Raw genomic sequence first — 19,552 nt, forward strand, 5'->3', positions numbered from 1 at the left:
AACTCAACTTCATTGTCATTATACATGTACACAGTTTATTGCAATTTTTATTCTGTAATGTTACTAAAATGTTACCATTATTGCCTGTTATTGCTTGTGTTTCTTTTTGCATAAGCAAAAGTCGGTGTGTGTGTGTGTCCCGAGAGGATCGCTTGCTGCTGTTTTCAGAATACTTTCCCCAGATTGAGTAATGTAACAGAATACATTACAAAAATACTTTTTAGTACATGTAATCTGTATTCTGTAACTAAATACTTTTTTAAGGTATCCCTCCTAACACTGGTTATTACATTATATAAACTATTTGTAGAGTCACTGACTTCCTGCTTCAGGCTGTGGCAGATGAGATCAGTTGTTTTTCTGCTCTCTGGAGAGAGCTCTGGTTGGTATGAGATGGTCATACATTCAGACTAAGGACAGCAGCATTTTTGACATGATAAAAGCCAGATTCTAAAGGAATGTGTTTTTCTCCTGAGTGTCCAGTTTATGGTCACCCCCAGATCGGACTCACAACCTATGAGATTTAAGGAATTGAGGTTTTACCTTATTAGGGAATAAAAACTAATGGTCTATTCGCTGTATGACCCAGGGTCTGCAGGGGGGATAGTAGATGCCCCTTTGGGCCGGCAGGCTGGAATGCCCCAGGGTATATCAATGTGTGAATTCCATGTCTGGTGGTTGTTGCTGCGTGGTTGTTCGTTGTTGTTGGTTGTTCTGTTCTTGTGTCTTTTTTTGGTTCTATGTGTGCAACAACCCAGAGCTCTGTGACTCAGAATCTGCCTCATTGTTCAATAAATTGTAATTTTGAGACCAGAATTTATCCGCTCCTTCCTCATAAACCAACTCGGGAGGTGATCAGAAGAAAAAAGGGGATTTCTCCCCGACAGTACCTATTCTGTCTCAGTTGTGTGACAGCTGGAATGTTCATGAGGAAGAAGGGCACCTGGGAATGAAGGCAATAAGGAAGCTAAAACCTTCCATGTCTTAGAGAAACATCACGCCTCAACTTTGACGTGTGTTCCTGTTTTGGTGTGAGAGGGTTACCAACAGGTTTGACATGCTAATCAGTGCTATTTCTCAGCATCCATTTCACACTATGAGAACTTAAGAGTTCCTTGAATGTTTCAGGAAGGACCACTGTAGCCCTCTAAAGGGAGCTGCATACTGATATACTGGTTCTAATAGAGGTGTCAGAACACACAGTGCTGTGTAGTTTGTAAGATGGGGCTGCAAACCAGTCACAGGTGGTAGATTTATTACATATTGTAGCTAGGACTGCTTATCTGTGTTTAGCTGGCAATGTCACAGAAGCGAGACAGTTGAGAGGAAACGTAAACTTCATGTCCTGTATAATAGTGGAAATTCGAACATACTCTTTTCAACCAAAAATAGTCCACACTAACTTGACAGGAGCCATAACCATGAATTGCTTAAGAAAAACAATGACCTTATCTCATCTCACATCCTTGCTGTTGTACCAGCTGTACAGAGAAATGTTAATAAAGGTCAGCCTAATGCACTGAAAGAAACCTCTTTAGAAAAATTATCTTATATATAATTATCTTAACATTCTATTATCTTTTATTTTTGTTTGATGCAAGATCAGGGGGAAAATCAGACCCAAATTCGAACATAAAATCTGCTAAGACTGGCTACACACTATGAAAAAAGAGTTTCCATAATAACAAAATCATTACACTCAATTGAGATAGAAGTGTATTTTTTATTATCTTTTATACATGCAATAGAAAATATAGCAGAATCAGAATCATGTCAGACATTATTAGCAAGAACCTCTAAAATAAATCACATGCTGATTATTTTGGATTGTGTCACAGAATCAACAAAGATCATAGTGAAGTCTGCAAAGACATTAGTTAGAGCACTGCATGATGATGCCGCCTTTGGTCACAAGCCACAGTTGGCCCAGGTCGTAGCTCACATGCTTGATGGGTAGGCACATTGGGATGTAGAGCCAATCTGTGCCTTGTGGAACACTTGGGGAAATGCCAGTTCTGTAGAGAGGACAGAAGTTAACCCGAGCCATAAGTGGCATTAAGTACTTTCCCAATAATAAAACAATGGCGCCATAAGCTGGACACAAAGTTGAGACTGCTTTATTCCAATGCAGGAAAGAATGTGTCATGGTGACAAGAGATTGAAAGATCTTCAATACAGATAAACACACTCAATTAAGACCTCCAGACTGGACTGAGGTCTTACCTTTGAAACAGCTGATTTTGTCGGTTTACAACAAAGACGTTTCCATCGGTTCCGACTTCAGCCATTAATGCAGCTCCTGGGATGTGTATCCAGCCACTGATGTCACAGGTATTTGGTGTTACTCTCTGAGATTGGAGGAAAACATGGTGAGATATCAAAATCAATGAAGTCAATAACACAACAAATTGAGAATTAAGACAGAGTTTACTGTGTAGAAGATCTGTTCCACCGCATTGACTCCCCAACATCCTAACGGACTGCAGCTGAAATACATCAATCTCCCAGCCAGTTCATTCCAGCTCACAGAGCCCACTTGACTGTAGTTTATAGCAATGGAACTTTTCAGACAGTAGATGTAGGAACCACTAGTGACTCCCACAACCTGACCATCACCTCCAGCATCCACCTGCTGTAAGGTCTGACCTGGAGATAGAGGCAACATTAGGAAGCAACAATGTGTGTCCTTTAAATGTGTGAAATTAGTCTGTAATAATAGTTACCATTAACAAGAATAAAGTCGCCAGCTACATATTTGTAGACCTTGTCTGAGCTGTCAACCCCCCAGATTCCTGCAGGTCCCACTGAGACATGTTTGAGGGCGACTGAACCCAGTTCAAACCAAGTTGATTCACTCAGGTAATAGGCTTTAGAGTCCCTGTCAGTCAGCACAACTTGCCCCTCTCCAGCATCAATCTGTTGCGCAGGGAACTGCTGTGGGCCTGCTTTACATGTCCAGCCTGTGGAGAGAAAAAGAAAACCTCAGCGTTCACCTTCACTGACTTAGTCAAATCCTTTAGTAATGTCTCAGGTTAAAAGCTGCACCTACCATGACTGACAGTCAGGAAGCTCAGGACCACCAACAAGACTGCAACAGCTTTCATGTCGTCTCTGATTCTGTGCACTGCAGCACTCCTCTGGAAGAACCTGTGTATGTTAGAGCTACTGCTCTGACACATGTGTGATGGAGGCTCTTTTATACCATGAACCTTGAAGCTAAACTGGTTTTTCAGGCAGGTCAGGAAAATTGGAACGAGATCAAGATTCAACTCAACTTCATTGTCATTATACATGTACACAGTTTATTGCAATTTTTATTCTGTAATGTTACTAAAATGTTACCATTATTGCCTGTTATTGCTTGTGTTTCTTTTTGCATAAGCAAAAGTCGGTGTGTGTGTGTGTCCCGAGAGGATCGCTTGCTGCTGTTTTCAGAATACTTTCCCCAGATTGAGTAATGTAACAGAATACATTACAAAAATACTTTTTAGTACATGTAATCTGTATTCTGTAACTAAATACTTTTTTAAGGTATCCCTCCTAACACTGGTTATTACATTATATAAACTATTTGTAGAGTCACTGACTTCCTGCTTCAGGCTGTGGCAGATGAGATCAGTTGTTTTTCTGCTCTCTGGAGAGAGCTCCGGTTGGTACGAGATGGTCATACATTCAGACTAAGGACAGCAGCATTTTTGACATGATAAAAGCCAGATTCTAAAGGAATGTGTTTTTCTCCTGAGTGTCCAGTTTATGGTCACCCCCAGATCGGACTCACAACCTATGAGATTTAAGGAATTGAGGTTTTACCTTATTAGGGAATAAAAACTAATGGTCTATTCACTGTATGACCCAGGGTCTGCAGGGGGGATAGTAGATGCCCCTTTGGGCCGGCAGGCTGGAATGCCCCAGGGTATATCAATGTGTGAATTCCATGTCTGGTGGTTGTTGCTGCGTGGTTGTTCGTTGTTGTTGGTTGTTCTGTTCTTGTGTCTTTTTTTGGTTCTATGTGTGCAACAACCCAGAGCTCTGTGACTCAGAATCTGCCTCATTGTTCAATAAATTGTAATTTTGAGACCAGAATTTATCCGCTCCTTCCTCATAAACCAACTCGGGAGGTGATCAGAAGAAAAAAGGGGATTTCTCCCCGACAGTACCTATTCTGTCTCAGTTGTGTGACAGCTGGATTGTAATGAGGAAGAAGTGCAGCTGGAAATCAAGGCAATAAGGAAGCTAAAACCTTCCATGTCTTACAGAAACAACATGCTTCAACTTTGACTGGTGTTCCTGTTTTGGTGTGAGGGAGGTTACCAACAGGTTTGACATGCTAATCAGTGCTATTTCTCAGCATCCATTTCACACTATGAGAACCTAAGAGTTCCTTGAATGTTTCAGGAAGCACCACTGTAGCCCTCTAAAGGGAGCTGCATACTGATATACTGGTTCTAATAGAGGTGTCAGAACACACAGTGCTGTGTAGTTTGTAAGATGGGGCTGCAAACCAGTCACAGGTGGTAGATTTATTACATATTGTAGCTAGGACTGCTTATCTGTGTTTAGCTGGCAATGTCACAGAAGCGAGACACTTGAGAGGAAACGTAAACTTCATGTCCTGGATAATAGTGGAAATTCGAACATACTCTTTTCAACCAAAAATAGTCCACACTAACTTGACAGGAGCCATAACCATGAATTGCTTAAGAAAAACAATGACCTTATCTCATCTCACATCCTTGCTGTTGTACCAGCTGTACAGAGAAATGTTAATAAAGGTCAGCCTAATGCACTGAAAGAAACCTCTTTAGAAAAATTATCTTATATATAATTATCTTAACATTCTATTATCTTTTATTTTTGTTTGATGCGAGATCAGGGGGAAAATCAGACCCAAATTTGAACATAAAATCTGCTAAGACTGGCTACACACTATGAAAAAAGAGTTTCCATAATAACAAAATCATTACACTCAATTGAGATAGAAGTGTATTTTTTATTATCTTTTATACATGCAATAGAAAATATAGCAGAATCAGAATCATGTCAGACATCATTAACAAGAACCTCTAAAATAAATCACATGCTGATTATTTTGGATTGTGTCACAGAATCAACAAAGATCATAGTGAAGTCTGCAAAGACATTAGTTAGAGCACTGCATGATGATGCCGCCTTTGGTCACAAGCCACAGTTGGCCCAGGTCGTAGCTCACATGCTTGATGGGTAGGCACATTGGGATGTAGAGCCAATCTGTGCCTTGTGGAACACTTGGGGAAATGCCAGTTCTGTAGAGAGGACAGAAGTTAACCCGAGCCATAAGTGGCATTAAGTACTTTCCCAATAATAAAACAATGGCGCCATAAGCTGGACACAAAGTTGAGACTGCTTTATTCCAATGCAGGAAAGAATGTGTCATGGTGACAAGAGATTGAAAGATCTTTAATACTGTTATTGTAAACACACTCAATTAAGACCTTCAGACTGGTTTAAGGAAGGTCTTACCTCTGGTAGACATGGCCCTGTCGGTTTACAACAAAGACGTTTCCATCGGTTCCGACTTCAGCCATTAATGCAGCTCCTGGGATGTGTATCCAGCCACTGATGTCACAGGTATTTGGTGTTACTCTCTGAGATTGGAGGAAAACATGGTGAGATATCAAAATCAATGAAGTCAATAACACAACAAATTGAGAATTAAGACAGAGTTTACTGTGTAGAAGATCTGTTCCACCGCATTGACTCCCCAACATCCTAACGGACTGCAGCTGAAATACATCAATCTCCCAGCCAGTTCATTCCAGCTCACAGAGCCCACTTGACTGTAGTTTAAAGCAATGGAACTTTTCAGACAGTAGATGTAGGAACCACTAGTGACTCCCACAACCTGACCATCACCTCCAGCATCCACCTGCTGTAAGGTCTGACCTGGAGATAGAGGCAACATTAGGAAGCAACAATGTGTGTCCTTTAAATGTGTGAAATTAGTCTGTAATAATAGTTACCATTAACAAGAATAAAGTCGCCAGCTACATATTTGTAGACCTTGTCTGAGCTGTCAACCCCCCAGATTCCTGCAGGTCCCACTGAGACATGTTTGAGGGCGACTGAACCCAGTTCAAACCAAGTTGATTCACTCAGGTAATAGGCTTTAGAGTCCCTGTCAGTCAGCACAACTTGCCCCTCTCCAGCATCAATCTGTTGCGCAGGGAACTGCTGTGGGCCTGCTTTACATGTCCAGCCTGTGGAGAGAAAAAGAAAACCTCAGCGTTCACCTTCACTGACTTAGTCAAATCCTTTAGTAATGTCTCAGGTTAAAAGCTGCACCTACCATGACTGACAGTCAGGAAGCTCAGGACCACCAACAAGACTGCAACAGCTTTCATGTCGTCTCTGATTCTGTGCACTGCAGCACTCCTCTGGAAGAACCTGTGTATGTTAGAGCTACTGCTCTGACACATGTGTGATGGAGGCTCTTTTATACCATGAACCTTGAAGCTAAACTGGTTTTTCAGGCAGGTCAGGAAAATTGGAACGAGATCAAGATTCAACTCAACTTCATTGTCATTATACATGTACACAGTTTATTGCAATTTTTATTCTGTAATGTTACTAAAATGTTACCATTATTGCCTGTTATTGCTTGTGTTTCTTTTTGCATAAGCAAAAGTCGGTGTGTGTGTGTGTGCCGAGAGGATCGCTTGCTGCTGTTTTCAGAATACTTTCCCCAGATTGAGTAATGTAACAGAATACATTACAAAAATACTTTTTAGTACATGTAATCTGTATTCTGTAACTAAATACTTTTTTAAGGTATCCCTCCTAACACTGGTTATTACATTATATAAACTATTTGTAGAGTCACTGACTTCCTGCTTCAGGCTGTGGCAGATGAGATCAGTTGTTTTTCTGCTCTCTGGAGAGAGCTCCGGTTGGTACGAGATGGTCATACATTCAGACTAAGGACAGCAGCATTTTTGACATGATAAAAGCCAGATTCTAAAGGAATGTGTTTTTCTCCTGAGTGTCCAGTTTATGGTCACCCCCAGATCGGACTCACAACCTATGAGATTTAAGGAATTGAGGTTTTACCTTATTAGGGAATAAAAACTAATGGTCTATTCACTGTATGACCCAGGGTCTGCAGGGGGGATAGTAGATGCCCCTTTGGGCCGGCAGGCTGGAATGCCCCAGGGTATATCAATGTGTGAATTCCATGTCTGGTGGTTGTTGCTGCGTGGTTGTTCGTTGTTGTTGGTTGTTCTGTTCTTGTGTCTTTTTTTGGTTCTATGTGTGCAACAACCCAGAGCTCTGTGACTCAGAATCTGCCTCATTGTTCAATAAATTGTAATTTTGAGACCAGAATTTATCCGCTCCTTCCTCATAAACCAACTCGGGAGGTGATCAGAAGAAAAAAGGGGATTTCTCCCCGACAGTACCTATTCTGTCTCAGTTGTGTGACAGCTGGATTGTAATGAGGAAGAAGTGCAGCTGGAAATCAAGGCAATAAGGAAGCTAAAACCTTCCATGTCTTACAGAAACAACATGCTTCAACTTTGACTGGTGTTCCTGTTTTGGTGTGAGGGAGGTTACCAACAGGTTTGACATGCTAATCAGTGCTATTTCTCAGCATCCATTTCACAATATGAGAACCTAAGAGTTCCTTGAATGTTTCAGGAAGCACCACTGTAGCCCTCTAAAGGGAGCTGCATACTGATATACTGGTTCTAATAGAGGTGTCAGAACACACAGTGCTGTGTAGTTTGTAAGATGGGGCTGCAAACCAGTCACAGGTGGTAGATTTATTACATATTGTAGCTAGGACTGCTTATCTGTGTTTAGCTGGCAATGTCACAGAAGCGAGACACTTGAGAGGAAACGTAAACTTCATGTCCTGGATAATAGTGGAAATTCGAACATACTCTTTTCAACCAAAAATAGTCCACACTAACTTGACAGGAGCCATAACCATGAATTGCTTAAGAAAAACAATGACCTTATCTCATCTCACATCCTTGCTGTTGTACCAGCTGTACAGAGAAATGTTAATAAAGGTCAGCCTAATGCACTGAAAGAAACCTCTTTAGAAAAATTATCTTATATATAATTATCTTAACATTCTATTATCTTTTATTTTTGTTTGATGCGAGATCAGGGGGAAAATCAGACCCAAATTTGAACATAAAATCTGCTAAGACTGGCTACACACTATGAAAAAAGAGTTTCCATAATAACAAAATCATTACACTCAATTGAGATAGAAGTGTATTTTTTATTATCTTTTATACATGCAATAGAAAATATAACAGAATCAGAATCATGTCAGACATCATTAACAAGAACCTCTAAAATAAATCACATGCTGATTATTTTGGATTGTGTCACAGAATCAACAAAGATCATAGTGAAGTCTGCAAAGACATTAGTTAGAGCACTGCATGATGATGCCGCCTTTGGTCACAAGCCACAGTTGGCCCAGGTCGTAGCTCACATGCTTGATGGGTAGGCACATTGGGATGTAGAGCCAATCTGTGCCTTGTGGAACACTTGGGGAAATGCCAGTTCTGTAGAGAGGACAGAAGTTAACCCGAGCCATAAGTGGCATTAAGTACTTTCCCAATAATAAAACAATGGCGCCATAAGCTGGACACAAAGTTGAGACTGCTTTATTCCAATGCAGGAAAGAATGTGTCATGGTGACAAGAGATTGAAAGATCTTTAATACTGTTATTGTAAACACACTCAATTAAGACCTTCAGACTGGTTTAAGGAAGGTCTTACCTCTGGTAGACATGGCCCTGTCGGTTTACAACAAAGACGTTTCCATCGGTTCCGACTTCAGCCATTAATGCAGCTCCTGGGATATATATCCAGCCACTGATGTCACAGGTATTTGGTGTTACTCTCTGAGATTGGAGGAAAACATGGTGAGATATCAAAATCAATGAAGTCAATAACACAACAAATTGAGAATTAAGACAGAGTTTACTGTGTAGAAGATCTGTTCCACCGCATTGACTCCCCAACATCCTAGCGGACTGCAGCTGAAATACATCAATCTCCCAGCCAGTTCATTCCAGCTCACAGAGCCCACTTGACTGTAGTTTAAAGCAATGGAACTTTTCAGACAGTAGATGTAGGAACCACTAGTGACTCCCACAACCTGACCATCACCTCCAGCATCCACCTGCTGTAAGGTCTGACCTGGAGATAGAGGCAACATTAGGAAGCAACAATGTGTGTCCTTTAAATGTGTGAAATTAGTCTGTAATAATAGTTACCATTAACAAGAATAAAGTCGCCAGCTACATATTTGTAGACCTTGTCTGAGCTGTCAACCCCCCAGATTCCTGCAGGTCCCACTGAGACATGTTTGAGGGCGACTGAACCCAGTTCAAACCAAGTTGATTCACTCAGGTAATAGGCTTTAGAGTCCCTGTCAGTCAGCACAACTTGCCCCTCTCCAGCATCAATCTGTTGCGCAGGGAACTGCTGTGGGCCTGCTTTACATGTCCAGCCTGTGGAGAGAAAAAGAAAACCTCAGCGTTCACCTTCACTGACTTAGTCAAATCCTTTAGTAATGTCTCAGGTTAAAAGCTGCACCTACCATGACTGACAGTCAGGAAGCTCAGGACCACCAACAAGACTGCAACAGCTTTCATGTCGTCTCTGATTCTGTGCACTGCAGCACTCCTCTGGAAGAACCTGTGTATGTTAGAGCTACTGCTCTGACACATGTGTGATGGAGGCTCTTTTATACCATGAACCTTGAAGCTAAACTGGTTTTTCAGGCAGGTCAGGAAAATTGGAACGAGATCAAGATTCAACTCAACTTCATTGTCATTATACATGTACACAGTTTATTGCAATTTTTATTCTGTAATGTTACTAAAATGTTACCATTATTGCCTGTTATTGCTTGTGTTTCTTTTTGCATAAGCAAAAGTCGGTGTGTGTGTGTGTCCCGAGAGGATCGCTTGCTGCTGTTTTCAGAATACTTTCCCCAGATTGAATAATGTAACAGAATACATTACAAAAATACTTTTTAGTACATGTAATCTGTATTCTGTAACTAAATACTTTTTAAGGTATCCCTCCTAACACTGGTTATTACATTATATAAACTATTTGTAGAGTCACTGACTTCCTGCTTCAGGCTGTGGCAGATGAGATCAGTTGTTTTTCTGCTCTCTGGAGAGAGCTCCGGTTGGTACGAGATGGTCATACATTCAGACTAAGGACAGCAGCATTTTTGACATGATAAAAGCCAGATTCTAAAGGAATGTGTTTTTCTCCTGAGTGTCCAGTTTATGGTCACCCCCAGATCGGACTCACAACCTATGAGATTTAAGGAATTGAGGTTTTACCTTATTAGGGAATAAAAACTAATGGTCTATTCACTGTATGACCCAGGGTCTGCAGGGGGGATAGTAGATGCCCCTTTGGGCCGGCAGGCTGGAATGCCCCAGGGTATATCAATGTGTGAATTCCATGTCTGGTGGTTGTTGCTGCGTGGTTGTTCGTTGTTGTTGGTTGTTCTGTTCTTGTGTCTTTTTTTGGTTCTATGTGTGCAACAACCCAGAGCTCTGTGACTCAGAATCTGCCTCATTGTTCAATAAATTGTAATTTTGAGACCAGAATTTATCCGCTCCTTCCTCATAAACCAACTCGGGAGGTGATCAGAAGAAAAAAGGGGATTTCTCCCCGACAGTACCTATTCTGTCTCAGTTGTGTGACAGCTGGATTGTAATGAGGAAGAAGTGCAGCTGGAAATCAAGGCAATAAGGAAGCTAAAACCTTCCATGTCTTACAGAAACAACATGCTTCAACTTTGACTGGTGTTCCTGTTTTGGTGTGAGGGAGGTTACCAACAGGTTTGACATGCTAATCAGTGCTATTTCTCAGCATCCATTTCACAATATGAGAACCTAAGAGTTCCTTGAATGTTTCAGGAAGCACCACTGTAGCCCTCTAAAGGGAGCTGCATACTGATATACTGGTTCTAATAGAGGTGTCAGAACACACAGTGCTGTGTAGTTTGTAAGATGGGGCTGCAAACCAGTCACAGGTGGTAGATTTATTACATATTGTAGCTAGGACTGCTTATCTGTGTTTAGCTGGCAATGTCACAGAAGCGAGACACTTGAGAGGAAACGTAAACTTCATGTCCTGGATAATAGTGGAAATTCGAACATACTCTTTTCAACCAAAAATAGTCCACACTAACTTGACAGGAGCCATAACCATGAATTGCTTAAGAAAAACAATGACCTTATCTCATCTCACATCCTTGCTGTTGTACCAGCTGTACAGAGAAATGTTAATAAAGGTCAGCCTAATGCACTGAAAGAAACCTCTTTAGAAAAATTATCTTATATATAATTATCTTAACATTCTATTATCTTTTATTTTTGTTTGATGCGAGATCAGGGGGAAAATCAGACCCAAATTTGAACATAAAATCTGCTAAGACTGGCTACACACTATGAAAAAAGAGTTTCCATAATAACAAAATCATTACACTCAATTGAGATAGAAGTGTATTTTTTATTATCTTTTATACATGCAATAGAAAATATAGCAGAATCAGAATCATGTCAGACATCATTAACAAGAACCTCTAAAATAAATCACATGCTGATTATTTTGGATTGTGTCACAGAATCAACAAAGATCATAGTGAAGTCTGCAAAGACATTAGTTAGAGCACTGCATGATGATGCCGCCTTTGGTCACAAGCCACAGTTGGCCCAGGTCGTAGCTCACATGCTTGATGGGTAGGCACATTGGGATGTAGAGCCAATCTGTGCCTTGTGGAACACTTGGGGAAATGCCAGTTCTGTAGAGAGGACAGAAGTTAACCCGAGCCATAAGTGGCATTAAGTACTTTCCCAATAATAAAACAATGGCGCCATAAGCTGGACACAAAGTTGAGACTGCTTTATTCCAATGCAGGAAAGAATGTGTCATGGTGACAAGAGATTGAAAGATCTTCAATACAGTATTAAACACACTCAATTAAGACCTCCAGACTGGTACTGAGGTCTTACCTCTGTAGAACATGGCCCCTGTCGGTTTACAACAAAGACGTTTCCATCGGTTCCGACTTCAGCCATTAATGCAGCTCCTGGGATATATATCCAGTCACTGATGTCACAGGTATTTGGTGTTACTCTCTGAGATTGGAGGAAAACATGGTGAGATATCAAAATCAATGAAGTCAATAACACAACAAATTGAGAATTAAGACAGAGTTTACTGTGTAGAAGATCTGTTCCACCGCATTGACTCCCCAACATCCTAGCGGACTGCAGCTGAAATACATCAATCTCCCAGCCAGTTCATTCCAGCTCACAGAGCCCACTTGACTGTAGTTTAAAGCAATGGAACTTTTCAGACAGTAGATGTAGGAACCACTAGTGACTCCCACAACCTGACCATCACCTCCAGCATCCACCTGCTGTAAGGTCTGACCTGGAGATAGAGGCAACATTAGGAAGCAACAATGTGTGTCCTTTAAATGTGTGAAATGAGTCTGTAATAATAGTTACCATTAACAAGAATAAAGTCGCCAGCTACATATTTGTAGACCTTGTCTGAGCTGTCAACCCCCCAGATTCCTGCAGGTCCCACTGAGACATGTTTGAGGGCGACTGAACCCAGTTCAAACCAAGTTGATTCACTCAGGTAATAGGCTTTAGAGTCCCTGTCAGTCAGCACAACTTGCCCCTCTCCAGCATCAATCTGTTGCGCAGGGAACTGCTGTGGGCCTGCTTTACATGTCCAGCCTGTGGAGAGAAAAAGAAAACCTCAGCGTTCACCTTCACTGACTTAGTCAAATCCTTTAGTAATGTCTCAGGTTAAAAGCTGCACCTACCATGACTGACAGTCAGGAAGCTCAGGACCACCAACAAGACTGCAACAGCTTTCATGTCGTCTCTGATTCTGTGCACTGCAGCACTCCTCTGGAAGAACCTGTGTATGTTAGAGCTACTGCTCTGACACATGTGTGATGGAGGCTCTTTTATACCATGAACCTTGAAGCTAAACTGGTTTTTCAGGCAGGTCAGGAAAATTGGAACGAGATCAAGATTCAACTCAACTTCATTGTCATTATACATGTACACAGTTTATTGCAATTTTTATTCTGTAATGTTACTAAAATGTTACCATTATTGCCTGTTATTGCTTGTGTTTCTTTTTGCATAAGCAAAAGTCGGTGTGTGTGTGTGTGCCGAGAGGATCGCTTGCTGCTGTTTTCAGAATACTTTCCCCAGATTGAGTAATGTAACAGAATACATTACAAAAATACTTTTTAGTACATGTAATCTGTATTCTGTAACTAAATACTTTTTTAAGGTATCCCTCCTAACACTGGTTATTACATTATATAAACTATTTGTAGAGTCACTGACTTCCTGCTTCAGGCTGTGGCAGATGAGATCAGTTGTTTTTCTGCTCTCTGGAGAGAGCTCCGGTTGGTACGAGATGGTCATACATTCAGACTAAGGACAGCAGCATTTTTGACATGATAAAAGCCAGATTCTAAAGGAATGTGTTTTTCTCCTGAGTGTCCAGTTTATGGTCACCCCCAGATCGGACTCACAACCTATGAGATTTAAGGAATTGAGGTTTTACCTTATTAGGGAATAAAAACTAATGGTCTATTCACTGTATGACCCAGGGTCTGCAGGGGGGATAGTAGATGCCCCTTTGGGCCGGCAGGCTGGAATGCCCCAGGGTATATCAATGTGTGAATTCCATGTCTGGTGGTTGTTGCTGCGTGGTTGTTCGTTGTTGTTGGTTGTTCTGTTCTTGTGTCTTTTTTTGGTTCTATGTGTGCAACAACCCAGAGCTCTGTGACTCAGAATCTGCCTCATTGTTCAATAAATTGTAATTTTGAGACCAGAATTTATCCGCTCCTTCCTCATAAACCAACTCGGGAGGTGATCAGAAGAAAAAAGGGGATTTCTCCCCGACAGTACCTATTCTGTCTCAGTTGTGTGACAGCTGGATTGTAATGAGGAAGAAGTGCAGCTGGAAATCAAGGCAATAAGGAAGCTAAAACCTTCCATGTCTTACAGAAACAACATGCTTCAACTTTGACTGGTGTTCCTGTTTTGGTGTGAGGGAGGTTACCAACAGGTTTGACATGCTAATCAGTGCTATTTCTCAGCATCCATTTCACACTATGAGAACCTAAGAGTTCCTTGAATGTTTCAGGAAGCACCACTGTAGCCCTCTAAAGGGAGCTGCATACTGATATACTGGTTCTAATAGAGGTGTCAGAACACACAGTGCTGTGTAGTTTGTAAGATGGGGCTGCAAACCAGTCACAGGTGGTAGATTTATTACATATTGTAGCTAGGACTGCTTATCTGTGTTTAGCTGGCAATGTCACAGAAGCGAGACACTTGAGAGGAAACGTAAACTTCATGTCCTGGATAATAGTGGAAATTCGAACATACTCTTTTCAACCAAAAATAGTCCACACTAACTTGACAGGAGCCATAACCATGAATTGCTTAAGAAAAACAATGACCTTATCTCATCTCACATCCTTGCTGTTGTACCAGCTGTACAGAGAAATGTTAATAAAGGTCAGCCTAATGCACTGAAAGAAACCTCTTTAGAAAAATTATCTTATATATAATTATCTTAACATTCTATTATCTTTTATTTTTGTTTGATGCGAGATCAGGGGGAAAATCAGACCCAAATTTGAACATAAAATCTGCTAAGACTGGCTACACACTATGAAAAAAGAGTTTCCATAATAACAAAATCATTACACTCAATTGAGATAGAAGTGTATTTTTTATTATCTTTTATACATGCAATAGAAAATATAACAGAATCAGAATCATGTCAGACATCATTAACAAGAACCTCTAAAATAAATCACATGCTGATTATTTTGGATTGTGTCACAGAATCAACAAAGATCATAGTGAAGTCTGCAAAGACATTAGTTAGAGCACTGCATGATGATGCCGCCTTTGGTCACAAGCCACAGTTGGCCCAGGTCGTAGCTCACATGCTTGATGGGTAGGCACATTGGGATGTAGAGCCAATCTGTGCCTTGTGGAACACTTGGGGAAATGCCAGTTCTGTAGAGAGGACAGAAGTTAACCCGAGCCATAAGTGGCATTAAGTACTTTCCCAATAATAAAACAATGGCGCCATAAGCTGGACACAAAGTTGAGACTGCTTTATTCCAATGCAGGAAAGAATGTGTCATGGTGACAAGAGATTGAAAGATCTTTAATACTGTTATTGTAAACACACTCAATTAAGACCTTCAGACTGGTTTAAGGAAGGTCTTACCTCTGGTAGACATGGCCCTGTCGGTTTACAACAAAGACGTTTCCATCGGTTCCGACTTCAGCCATTAATGCAGCTCCTGGGATGTGTATCCAGCCACTGATGTCACAGGTATTTGGTGTTACTCTCTGAGATTGGAGGAAAACATGGTGAGATATCAAAATCAATGAAGTCAATAACACAACAAATTGAGAATTAAGACAGAGTTTACTGTGTAGAAGATCTGTTCCACCGCATTGACTCCCCAACATCCTAACGGACTGCAGCTGAAATACATCAATCTCCCAGCCAGTTCATTCCAGCTCACAGAGCCCACTTGACTGTAGTTTAAAGCAATGGAACTTTTCAGACAGTAGATGTAGGAACCACTAGTGACTCCCACAACCTGACCATCACCTCCAGCATCCACCTGCTGTAAGGTCTGACCTGGAGATAGAGGCAACATTAGGAAGCAACAATGTGTGTCCTTTAAATGTGTGAAATGAGTCTGTAATAATAGTTACCATTAACAAGAATAAAGTCGCCAGCTACATATTTGTAGACCTTGTCTGAGCTGTCAACCCCCCAGATTCCTGCAGGTCCCACTGAGACATGTTTGAGGGCGACTGAACCCAGTTCAAACCAAGTTGATTCACTCAGGTAATAGGCTTTAGAGTCCCTGTCAGTCAGCACAACTTGCCCCTCTCCAGCATCAATCTGTTGCGCAGGGAACTGCTGTGGGCCTGCTTTACATGTCCAGCCTGTGGAGAGAAAAAGAAAACCTCAGCGTTCACCTTCACTGACTTAGTCAAATCCTTTAGTAATGTCTCAGGTTAAAAGCTGCACCTACCATGACTGACAGTCAGGAAGCTCAGGACCACCAACAAGACTGCAACAGCTTTCATGTCGTCTCTGATTCTGTGCACTGCAGCACTCCTCTGGAAGAACCTGTGTATGTTAGAGCTACTGCTCTGACACATGTGTGATGGAGGCTCTTTTATACCATGAACCTTGAAGCTAAACTGGTTTTTCAGGCAGGTCAGGAAAATTGGAACGAGATCAAGATTCAACTCAACTTCATTGTCATTATACATGTACACAGTTTATTGCAATTTTTATTCTGTAATGTTACTAAAATGTTACCATTATTGCCTGTTATTGCTTGTGTTTCTTTTTGCATAAGCAAAAGTCGGTGTGTGTGTGTGTCCCGAGAGGATCGCTTGCTGCTGTTTTCAGAATACTTTCCCCAGATTGAGTAATGTAACAGAATACATTACAAAAATACTTTTTAGTACATGTAATCTGTATTCTGTAACTAAATACTTTTTTAAGGTATCCCTCCTAACACTGGTTATTACATTATATAAACTATTTGTAGAGTCACTGACTTCCTGCTTCAGGCTGTGGCAGATGAGATCAGTTGTTTTTCTGCTCTCTGGAGAGAGCTCCGGTTGGTACGAGATGGTCATACATTCAGACTAAGGACAGCAGCATTTTTGACATGATAAAAGCCAGATTCTAAAGGAATGTGTTTTTCTCCTGAGTGTCCAGTTTATGGTCACCCCCAGATCGGACTCACAACCTATGAGATTTAAGGAATTGAGGTTTTACCTTATTAGGGAATAAAAACTAATGGTCTATTCGCTGTATGACCCAGGGTCTGCAGGGGGGATAGTAGATGCCCCTTTGGGCCGGCAGGCTGGAATGCCCCAGGGTATATCAATGTGTGAATTCCATGTCGGGTGGTTGTTGCTGCGTGGTTGTTCGTTGTTGTTGGTTGTTCTGTTCTTGTGTCTTTTTTTGGTTCTATGTGTGCAACAACCCAGAGCTCTGTGACTCAGAATCTGCCTCATTGTTCAATAAATTGTAATTTTGAGACCAGAATTTATCCGCTCCTTCCTCATAAACCAACTCGGGAGGTGATCAGAAGAAAAAAGGGGATTTCTCCCCGACAGTACCTATTCTGTCTCAGTTGTGTGACAGCTGGATTGTAATGAGGAAGAAGTGCAGCTGGAAATCAAGGCAATAAGGAAGCTAAAACCTTCCATGTCTTACAGAAACAACATGCTTCAACTTTGACTGGTGTTCCTGTTTTGGTGTGAGGGAGGTTACCAACAGGTTTGACATGCTAATCAGTGCTATTTCTCAGCATCCATTTCACACTATGAGAACCTAAGAGTTCCTTGAATGTTTCAGGAAGCACCACTGTAGCCCTCTAAAGGGAGCTGCATACTGATATACTGGTTCTAATAGAGGTGTCAGAACACACAGTGCTGTGTAGTTTGTAAGATGGGGCTGCAAACCAGTCACAGGTGGTAGATTTATTACATATTGTAGCTAGGACTGCTTATCTGTGTTTAGCTGGCAATGTCACAGAAGCGAGACACTTGAGAGGAAACGTAAACTTCATGTCCTGGATAATAGTGGAAATTCGAACATACTCTTTTCAACCAAAAATAGTCCACACTAACTTGACAGGAGCCATAACCATGAATTGCTTAAGAAAAACAATGACCTTATCTCATCTCACATCCTTGCTGTTGTACCAGCTGTACAGAGAAATGTTAATAAAGGTCAGCCTAATGCACTGAAAGAAACCTCTTTAGAAAAATTATCTTATATATAATTATCTTAACATTCTATTATCTTTTATTTTTGTTTGAGGCAAGATCAGGGGGAAAATCAGACCCAAATTTGAACATAAAATCTGCTAAGACTGGCTACACACTATGAAAAAAGAGTTTCCATAATAACAAAATCATTACACTCAATTGAGATAGAAGTGTATTTTTTATTATCTTTTATACATGCAATAGAAAATATAACAGAATCAGAATCATGTCAGACATCATTAACAAGAACCTCTAAAATAAATCACATGCTGATTATTTTGGATTGTGTCACAGAATCAACAAAGATCATAGTGAAGTCTGCAAAGACATTAGTTAGAGCACTGCATGATGATGCCGCCTTTGGTCACAAGCCACAGTTGGCCCAGGTCGTAGCTCACATGCTTGATGGGTAGGCACATTGGGATGTAGAGCCAATCTGTGCCTTGTGGAACACTTGGGGAAATGCCAGTTCTGTAGAGAGGACAGAAGTTAACCCGAGCCATAAGTGGCATTAAGTACTTTCCCAATAATAAAACAATGGCGCCATAAGCTGGACACAAAGTTGAGACTGCTTTATTCCAATGCAGGAAAGAATGTGTCATGGTGACAAGAGATTGAAAGATCTTTAATACTGTTATTGTAAACACACTCAATTAAGACCTTCAGACTGGTTTAAGGAAGGTCTTACCTCTGGTAGACATGGCCCTGTCGGTTTACAACAAAGACGTTTCCATCGGTTCCGACTTCAGCCATTAATGCAGCTCCTGGGATGTGTATCCAGCCACTGATGTCACAGGTATTTGGTGTTACTCTCTGAGATTGGAGGAAAACATGGTGAGATATCAAAATCAATGAAGTCAATAACACAACAAATTGAGAATTAAGACAGAGTTTACTGTGTAGAAGATCTGTTCCACCGCATTGACTCCCCAACATCCTAACGGACTGCAGCTGAAATACATCAATCTCCCAGCCAGTTCATTCCAGCTCACAGAGCCCACTTGACTGTAGTTTATAGCAATGGAACTTTTCAGACAGTAGATGTAGGAACCACTAGTGACTCCCACAACCTGACCATCACCTCCAGCATCCACCTGCTGTAAGGTCTGACCTGGAGATAGAGGCAACATTAGGAAGCAACAATGTGTGTCCTTTAAATGTGTGAAATTAGTCTGTAATAATAGTTACCATTAACAAGAATAAAGTCGCCAGCTACATATTTGTAGACCTTGTCTGAGCTGTCAACCCCCCAGATTCCTGCAGGTCCCACTGAGACATGTTTGAGGGCGACTGAACCCAGTTCAAACCAAGTTGATTCACTCAGGTAATAGGCTTTAGAGTCCCTGTCAGTCAGCACAACTTGCCCCTCTCCAGCATCAATCTGTTGCGCAGGGAACTGCTGTGGGCCTGCTTTACATGTCCAGCCTGTGGAGAGAAAAAGAAAACCTCAGCGTTCACCTTCACTGACTTAGTCAAATCCTTTAGTAATGTCTCAGGTTAAAAGCTGCACATACCATGACTGACAGTCAGGAAGCTCAGGACCACCAACAAGACTGCAACAGCTTTCATGTCGTCTCTGATTCTGTGCACTGCAGCACTCCTCTGGAAGAACCTGTGTATGTTAGAGCTACTGCTCTGACACA

The 19,552-nt window shown here is 41.3% G+C and overlaps 6 protein-coding genes across 6 annotated transcripts; all 6 read right to left on the reverse strand.

Moving 5' to 3' along the window:
• Positions 1-1,792: 1,792 nt before the first annotated feature.
• Positions 1,793-3,178, reverse strand: LOC114431775 (fish-egg lectin-like). Its single transcript, XM_028399399.1, has 5 exons — positions 3,050-3,178; positions 2,724-2,960; positions 2,432-2,646; positions 2,224-2,348; positions 1,793-2,015 (listed from the first exon to the last, which is right to left on the reverse strand). The coding sequence occupies exons 1-5, from the start codon at positions 3,102-3,104 to the stop codon at positions 1,874-1,876; spliced, it is 774 nt and encodes a 257-aa protein (XP_028255200.1). The 5' UTR covers positions 3,105-3,178; the 3' UTR covers positions 1,793-1,873.
• Positions 3,179-4,970: 1,792 nt separating this feature from the next.
• On the reverse strand, positions 4,971-6,454 carry LOC114431733 (fish-egg lectin-like). The gene is made up of 5 exons (XM_028399340.1): positions 6,326-6,454; positions 6,000-6,236; positions 5,708-5,922; positions 5,500-5,624; positions 4,971-5,282 (listed from the first exon to the last, which is right to left on the reverse strand). The coding sequence occupies exons 1-5, from the start codon at positions 6,378-6,380 to the stop codon at positions 5,141-5,143; spliced, it is 774 nt and encodes a 257-aa protein (XP_028255141.1). The 5' UTR covers positions 6,381-6,454; the 3' UTR covers positions 4,971-5,140.
• A 1,792-nt stretch (positions 6,455-8,246) lies between these two features.
• On the reverse strand, positions 8,247-9,730 carry LOC114431743 (fish-egg lectin-like). The gene is made up of 5 exons (XM_028399353.1): positions 9,602-9,730; positions 9,276-9,512; positions 8,984-9,198; positions 8,776-8,900; positions 8,247-8,558 (listed from the first exon to the last, which is right to left on the reverse strand). Exons 1-5 carry the CDS (start codon positions 9,654-9,656, stop codon positions 8,417-8,419), a joined length of 774 nt encoding a protein of 257 aa, XP_028255154.1. The 5' UTR covers positions 9,657-9,730; the 3' UTR covers positions 8,247-8,416.
• A 1,791-nt stretch (positions 9,731-11,521) lies between these two features.
• Positions 11,522-13,000, reverse strand: LOC114431752 (fish-egg lectin-like). Its single transcript, XM_028399365.1, has 5 exons — positions 12,872-13,000; positions 12,546-12,782; positions 12,254-12,468; positions 12,053-12,170; positions 11,522-11,840 (listed from the first exon to the last, which is right to left on the reverse strand). The coding sequence occupies exons 1-5, from the start codon at positions 12,924-12,926 to the stop codon at positions 11,692-11,694; spliced, it is 774 nt and encodes a 257-aa protein (XP_028255166.1). The 5' UTR covers positions 12,927-13,000; the 3' UTR covers positions 11,522-11,691.
• Positions 13,001-14,792: 1,792 nt separating this feature from the next.
• On the reverse strand, positions 14,793-16,276 carry LOC114431751 (fish-egg lectin-like). Its single transcript, XM_028399364.1, has 5 exons — positions 16,148-16,276; positions 15,822-16,058; positions 15,530-15,744; positions 15,322-15,446; positions 14,793-15,104 (listed from the first exon to the last, which is right to left on the reverse strand). The coding sequence occupies exons 1-5, from the start codon at positions 16,200-16,202 to the stop codon at positions 14,963-14,965; spliced, it is 774 nt and encodes a 257-aa protein (XP_028255165.1). The 5' UTR covers positions 16,203-16,276; the 3' UTR covers positions 14,793-14,962.
• Positions 16,277-18,068: 1,792 nt separating this feature from the next.
• LOC114431980 (fish-egg lectin-like) lies at positions 18,069-19,552 on the reverse strand. The gene is made up of 5 exons (XM_028399700.1): positions 19,424-19,552; positions 19,098-19,334; positions 18,806-19,020; positions 18,598-18,722; positions 18,069-18,380 (listed from the first exon to the last, which is right to left on the reverse strand). The coding sequence occupies exons 1-5, from the start codon at positions 19,476-19,478 to the stop codon at positions 18,239-18,241; spliced, it is 774 nt and encodes a 257-aa protein (XP_028255501.1). The 5' UTR covers positions 19,479-19,552; the 3' UTR covers positions 18,069-18,238.

This window comes from Parambassis ranga, chromosome 2 (assembly GCF_900634625.1).
Source record: "Parambassis ranga chromosome 2, fParRan2.1, whole genome shotgun sequence".
NCBI classification, from domain to species: domain Eukaryota; kingdom Metazoa; phylum Chordata; class Actinopteri; family Ambassidae; genus Parambassis; species Parambassis ranga.

Coding starts and splice junctions, on each gene's coding strand:
- LOC114431743 (XM_028399353.1), bottom strand. CDS start 9,656: ATGAAAGCTGTTGCAGTCTTGTTGGTGGTCCTGAGCTTCCTGACTGTC. Junction 9,513..9,601: donor CTTCCTGACTGTCAGTCATG/GTAGGTGCAGCT, acceptor TTCTCTCCACAG/GCTGGACATGTAAAGCAGGC. Junction 9,199..9,275: donor CGACTTTATTCTTGTTAATG/GTAACTATTATT, acceptor CTCTATCTCCAG/GTCAGACCTTACAGCAGGTG.
- LOC114431980 (XM_028399700.1), bottom strand. CDS start 19,478: ATGAAAGCTGTTGCAGTCTTGTTGGTGGTCCTGAGCTTCCTGACTGTC. Junction 19,021..19,097: donor CGACTTTATTCTTGTTAATG/GTAACTATTATT, acceptor CTCTATCTCCAG/GTCAGACCTTACAGCAGGTG. Junction 18,381..18,597: donor CAGGGCCATGTCTACCAGAG/GTAAGACCTTCC, acceptor TCCTCTCTACAG/AACTGGCATTTCCCCAAGTG.
- LOC114431751 (XM_028399364.1), bottom strand. CDS start 16,202: ATGAAAGCTGTTGCAGTCTTGTTGGTGGTCCTGAGCTTCCTGACTGTC. Junction 15,745..15,821: donor CGACTTTATTCTTGTTAATG/GTAACTATTATT, acceptor CTCTATCTCCAG/GTCAGACCTTACAGCAGGTG. Junction 15,105..15,321: donor CAGGGCCATGTCTACCAGAG/GTAAGACCTTCC, acceptor TCCTCTCTACAG/AACTGGCATTTCCCCAAGTG.
- LOC114431752 (XM_028399365.1), bottom strand. CDS start 12,926: ATGAAAGCTGTTGCAGTCTTGTTGGTGGTCCTGAGCTTCCTGACTGTC. Junction 12,171..12,253: donor TGGAACAGATCTTCTACACA/GTAAACTCTGTC, acceptor CTCCAATCTCAG/AGAGTAACACCAAATACCTG. Junction 11,841..12,052: donor AAACCGACAGGGGCCATGTT/CTACAGAGGTAA, acceptor ACTTCTGTCCTC/TCTACAGAACTGGCATTTCC.
- LOC114431733 (XM_028399340.1), bottom strand. CDS start 6,380: ATGAAAGCTGTTGCAGTCTTGTTGGTGGTCCTGAGCTTCCTGACTGTC. Junction 5,923..5,999: donor CGACTTTATTCTTGTTAATG/GTAACTATTATT, acceptor CTCTATCTCCAG/GTCAGACCTTACAGCAGGTG. Junction 5,283..5,499: donor CAGGGCCATGTCTACCAGAG/GTAAGACCTTCC, acceptor TCCTCTCTACAG/AACTGGCATTTCCCCAAGTG.
- LOC114431775 (XM_028399399.1), bottom strand. CDS start 3,104: ATGAAAGCTGTTGCAGTCTTGTTGGTGGTCCTGAGCTTCCTGACTGTC. Junction 2,349..2,431: donor TGGAACAGATCTTCTACACA/GTAAACTCTGTC, acceptor CTCCAATCTCAG/AGAGTAACACCAAATACCTG. Junction 2,016..2,223: donor CAAAATCAGCTGTTTCAAAG/GTAAGACCTCAG, acceptor TCCTCTCTACAG/AACTGGCATTTCCCCAAGTG.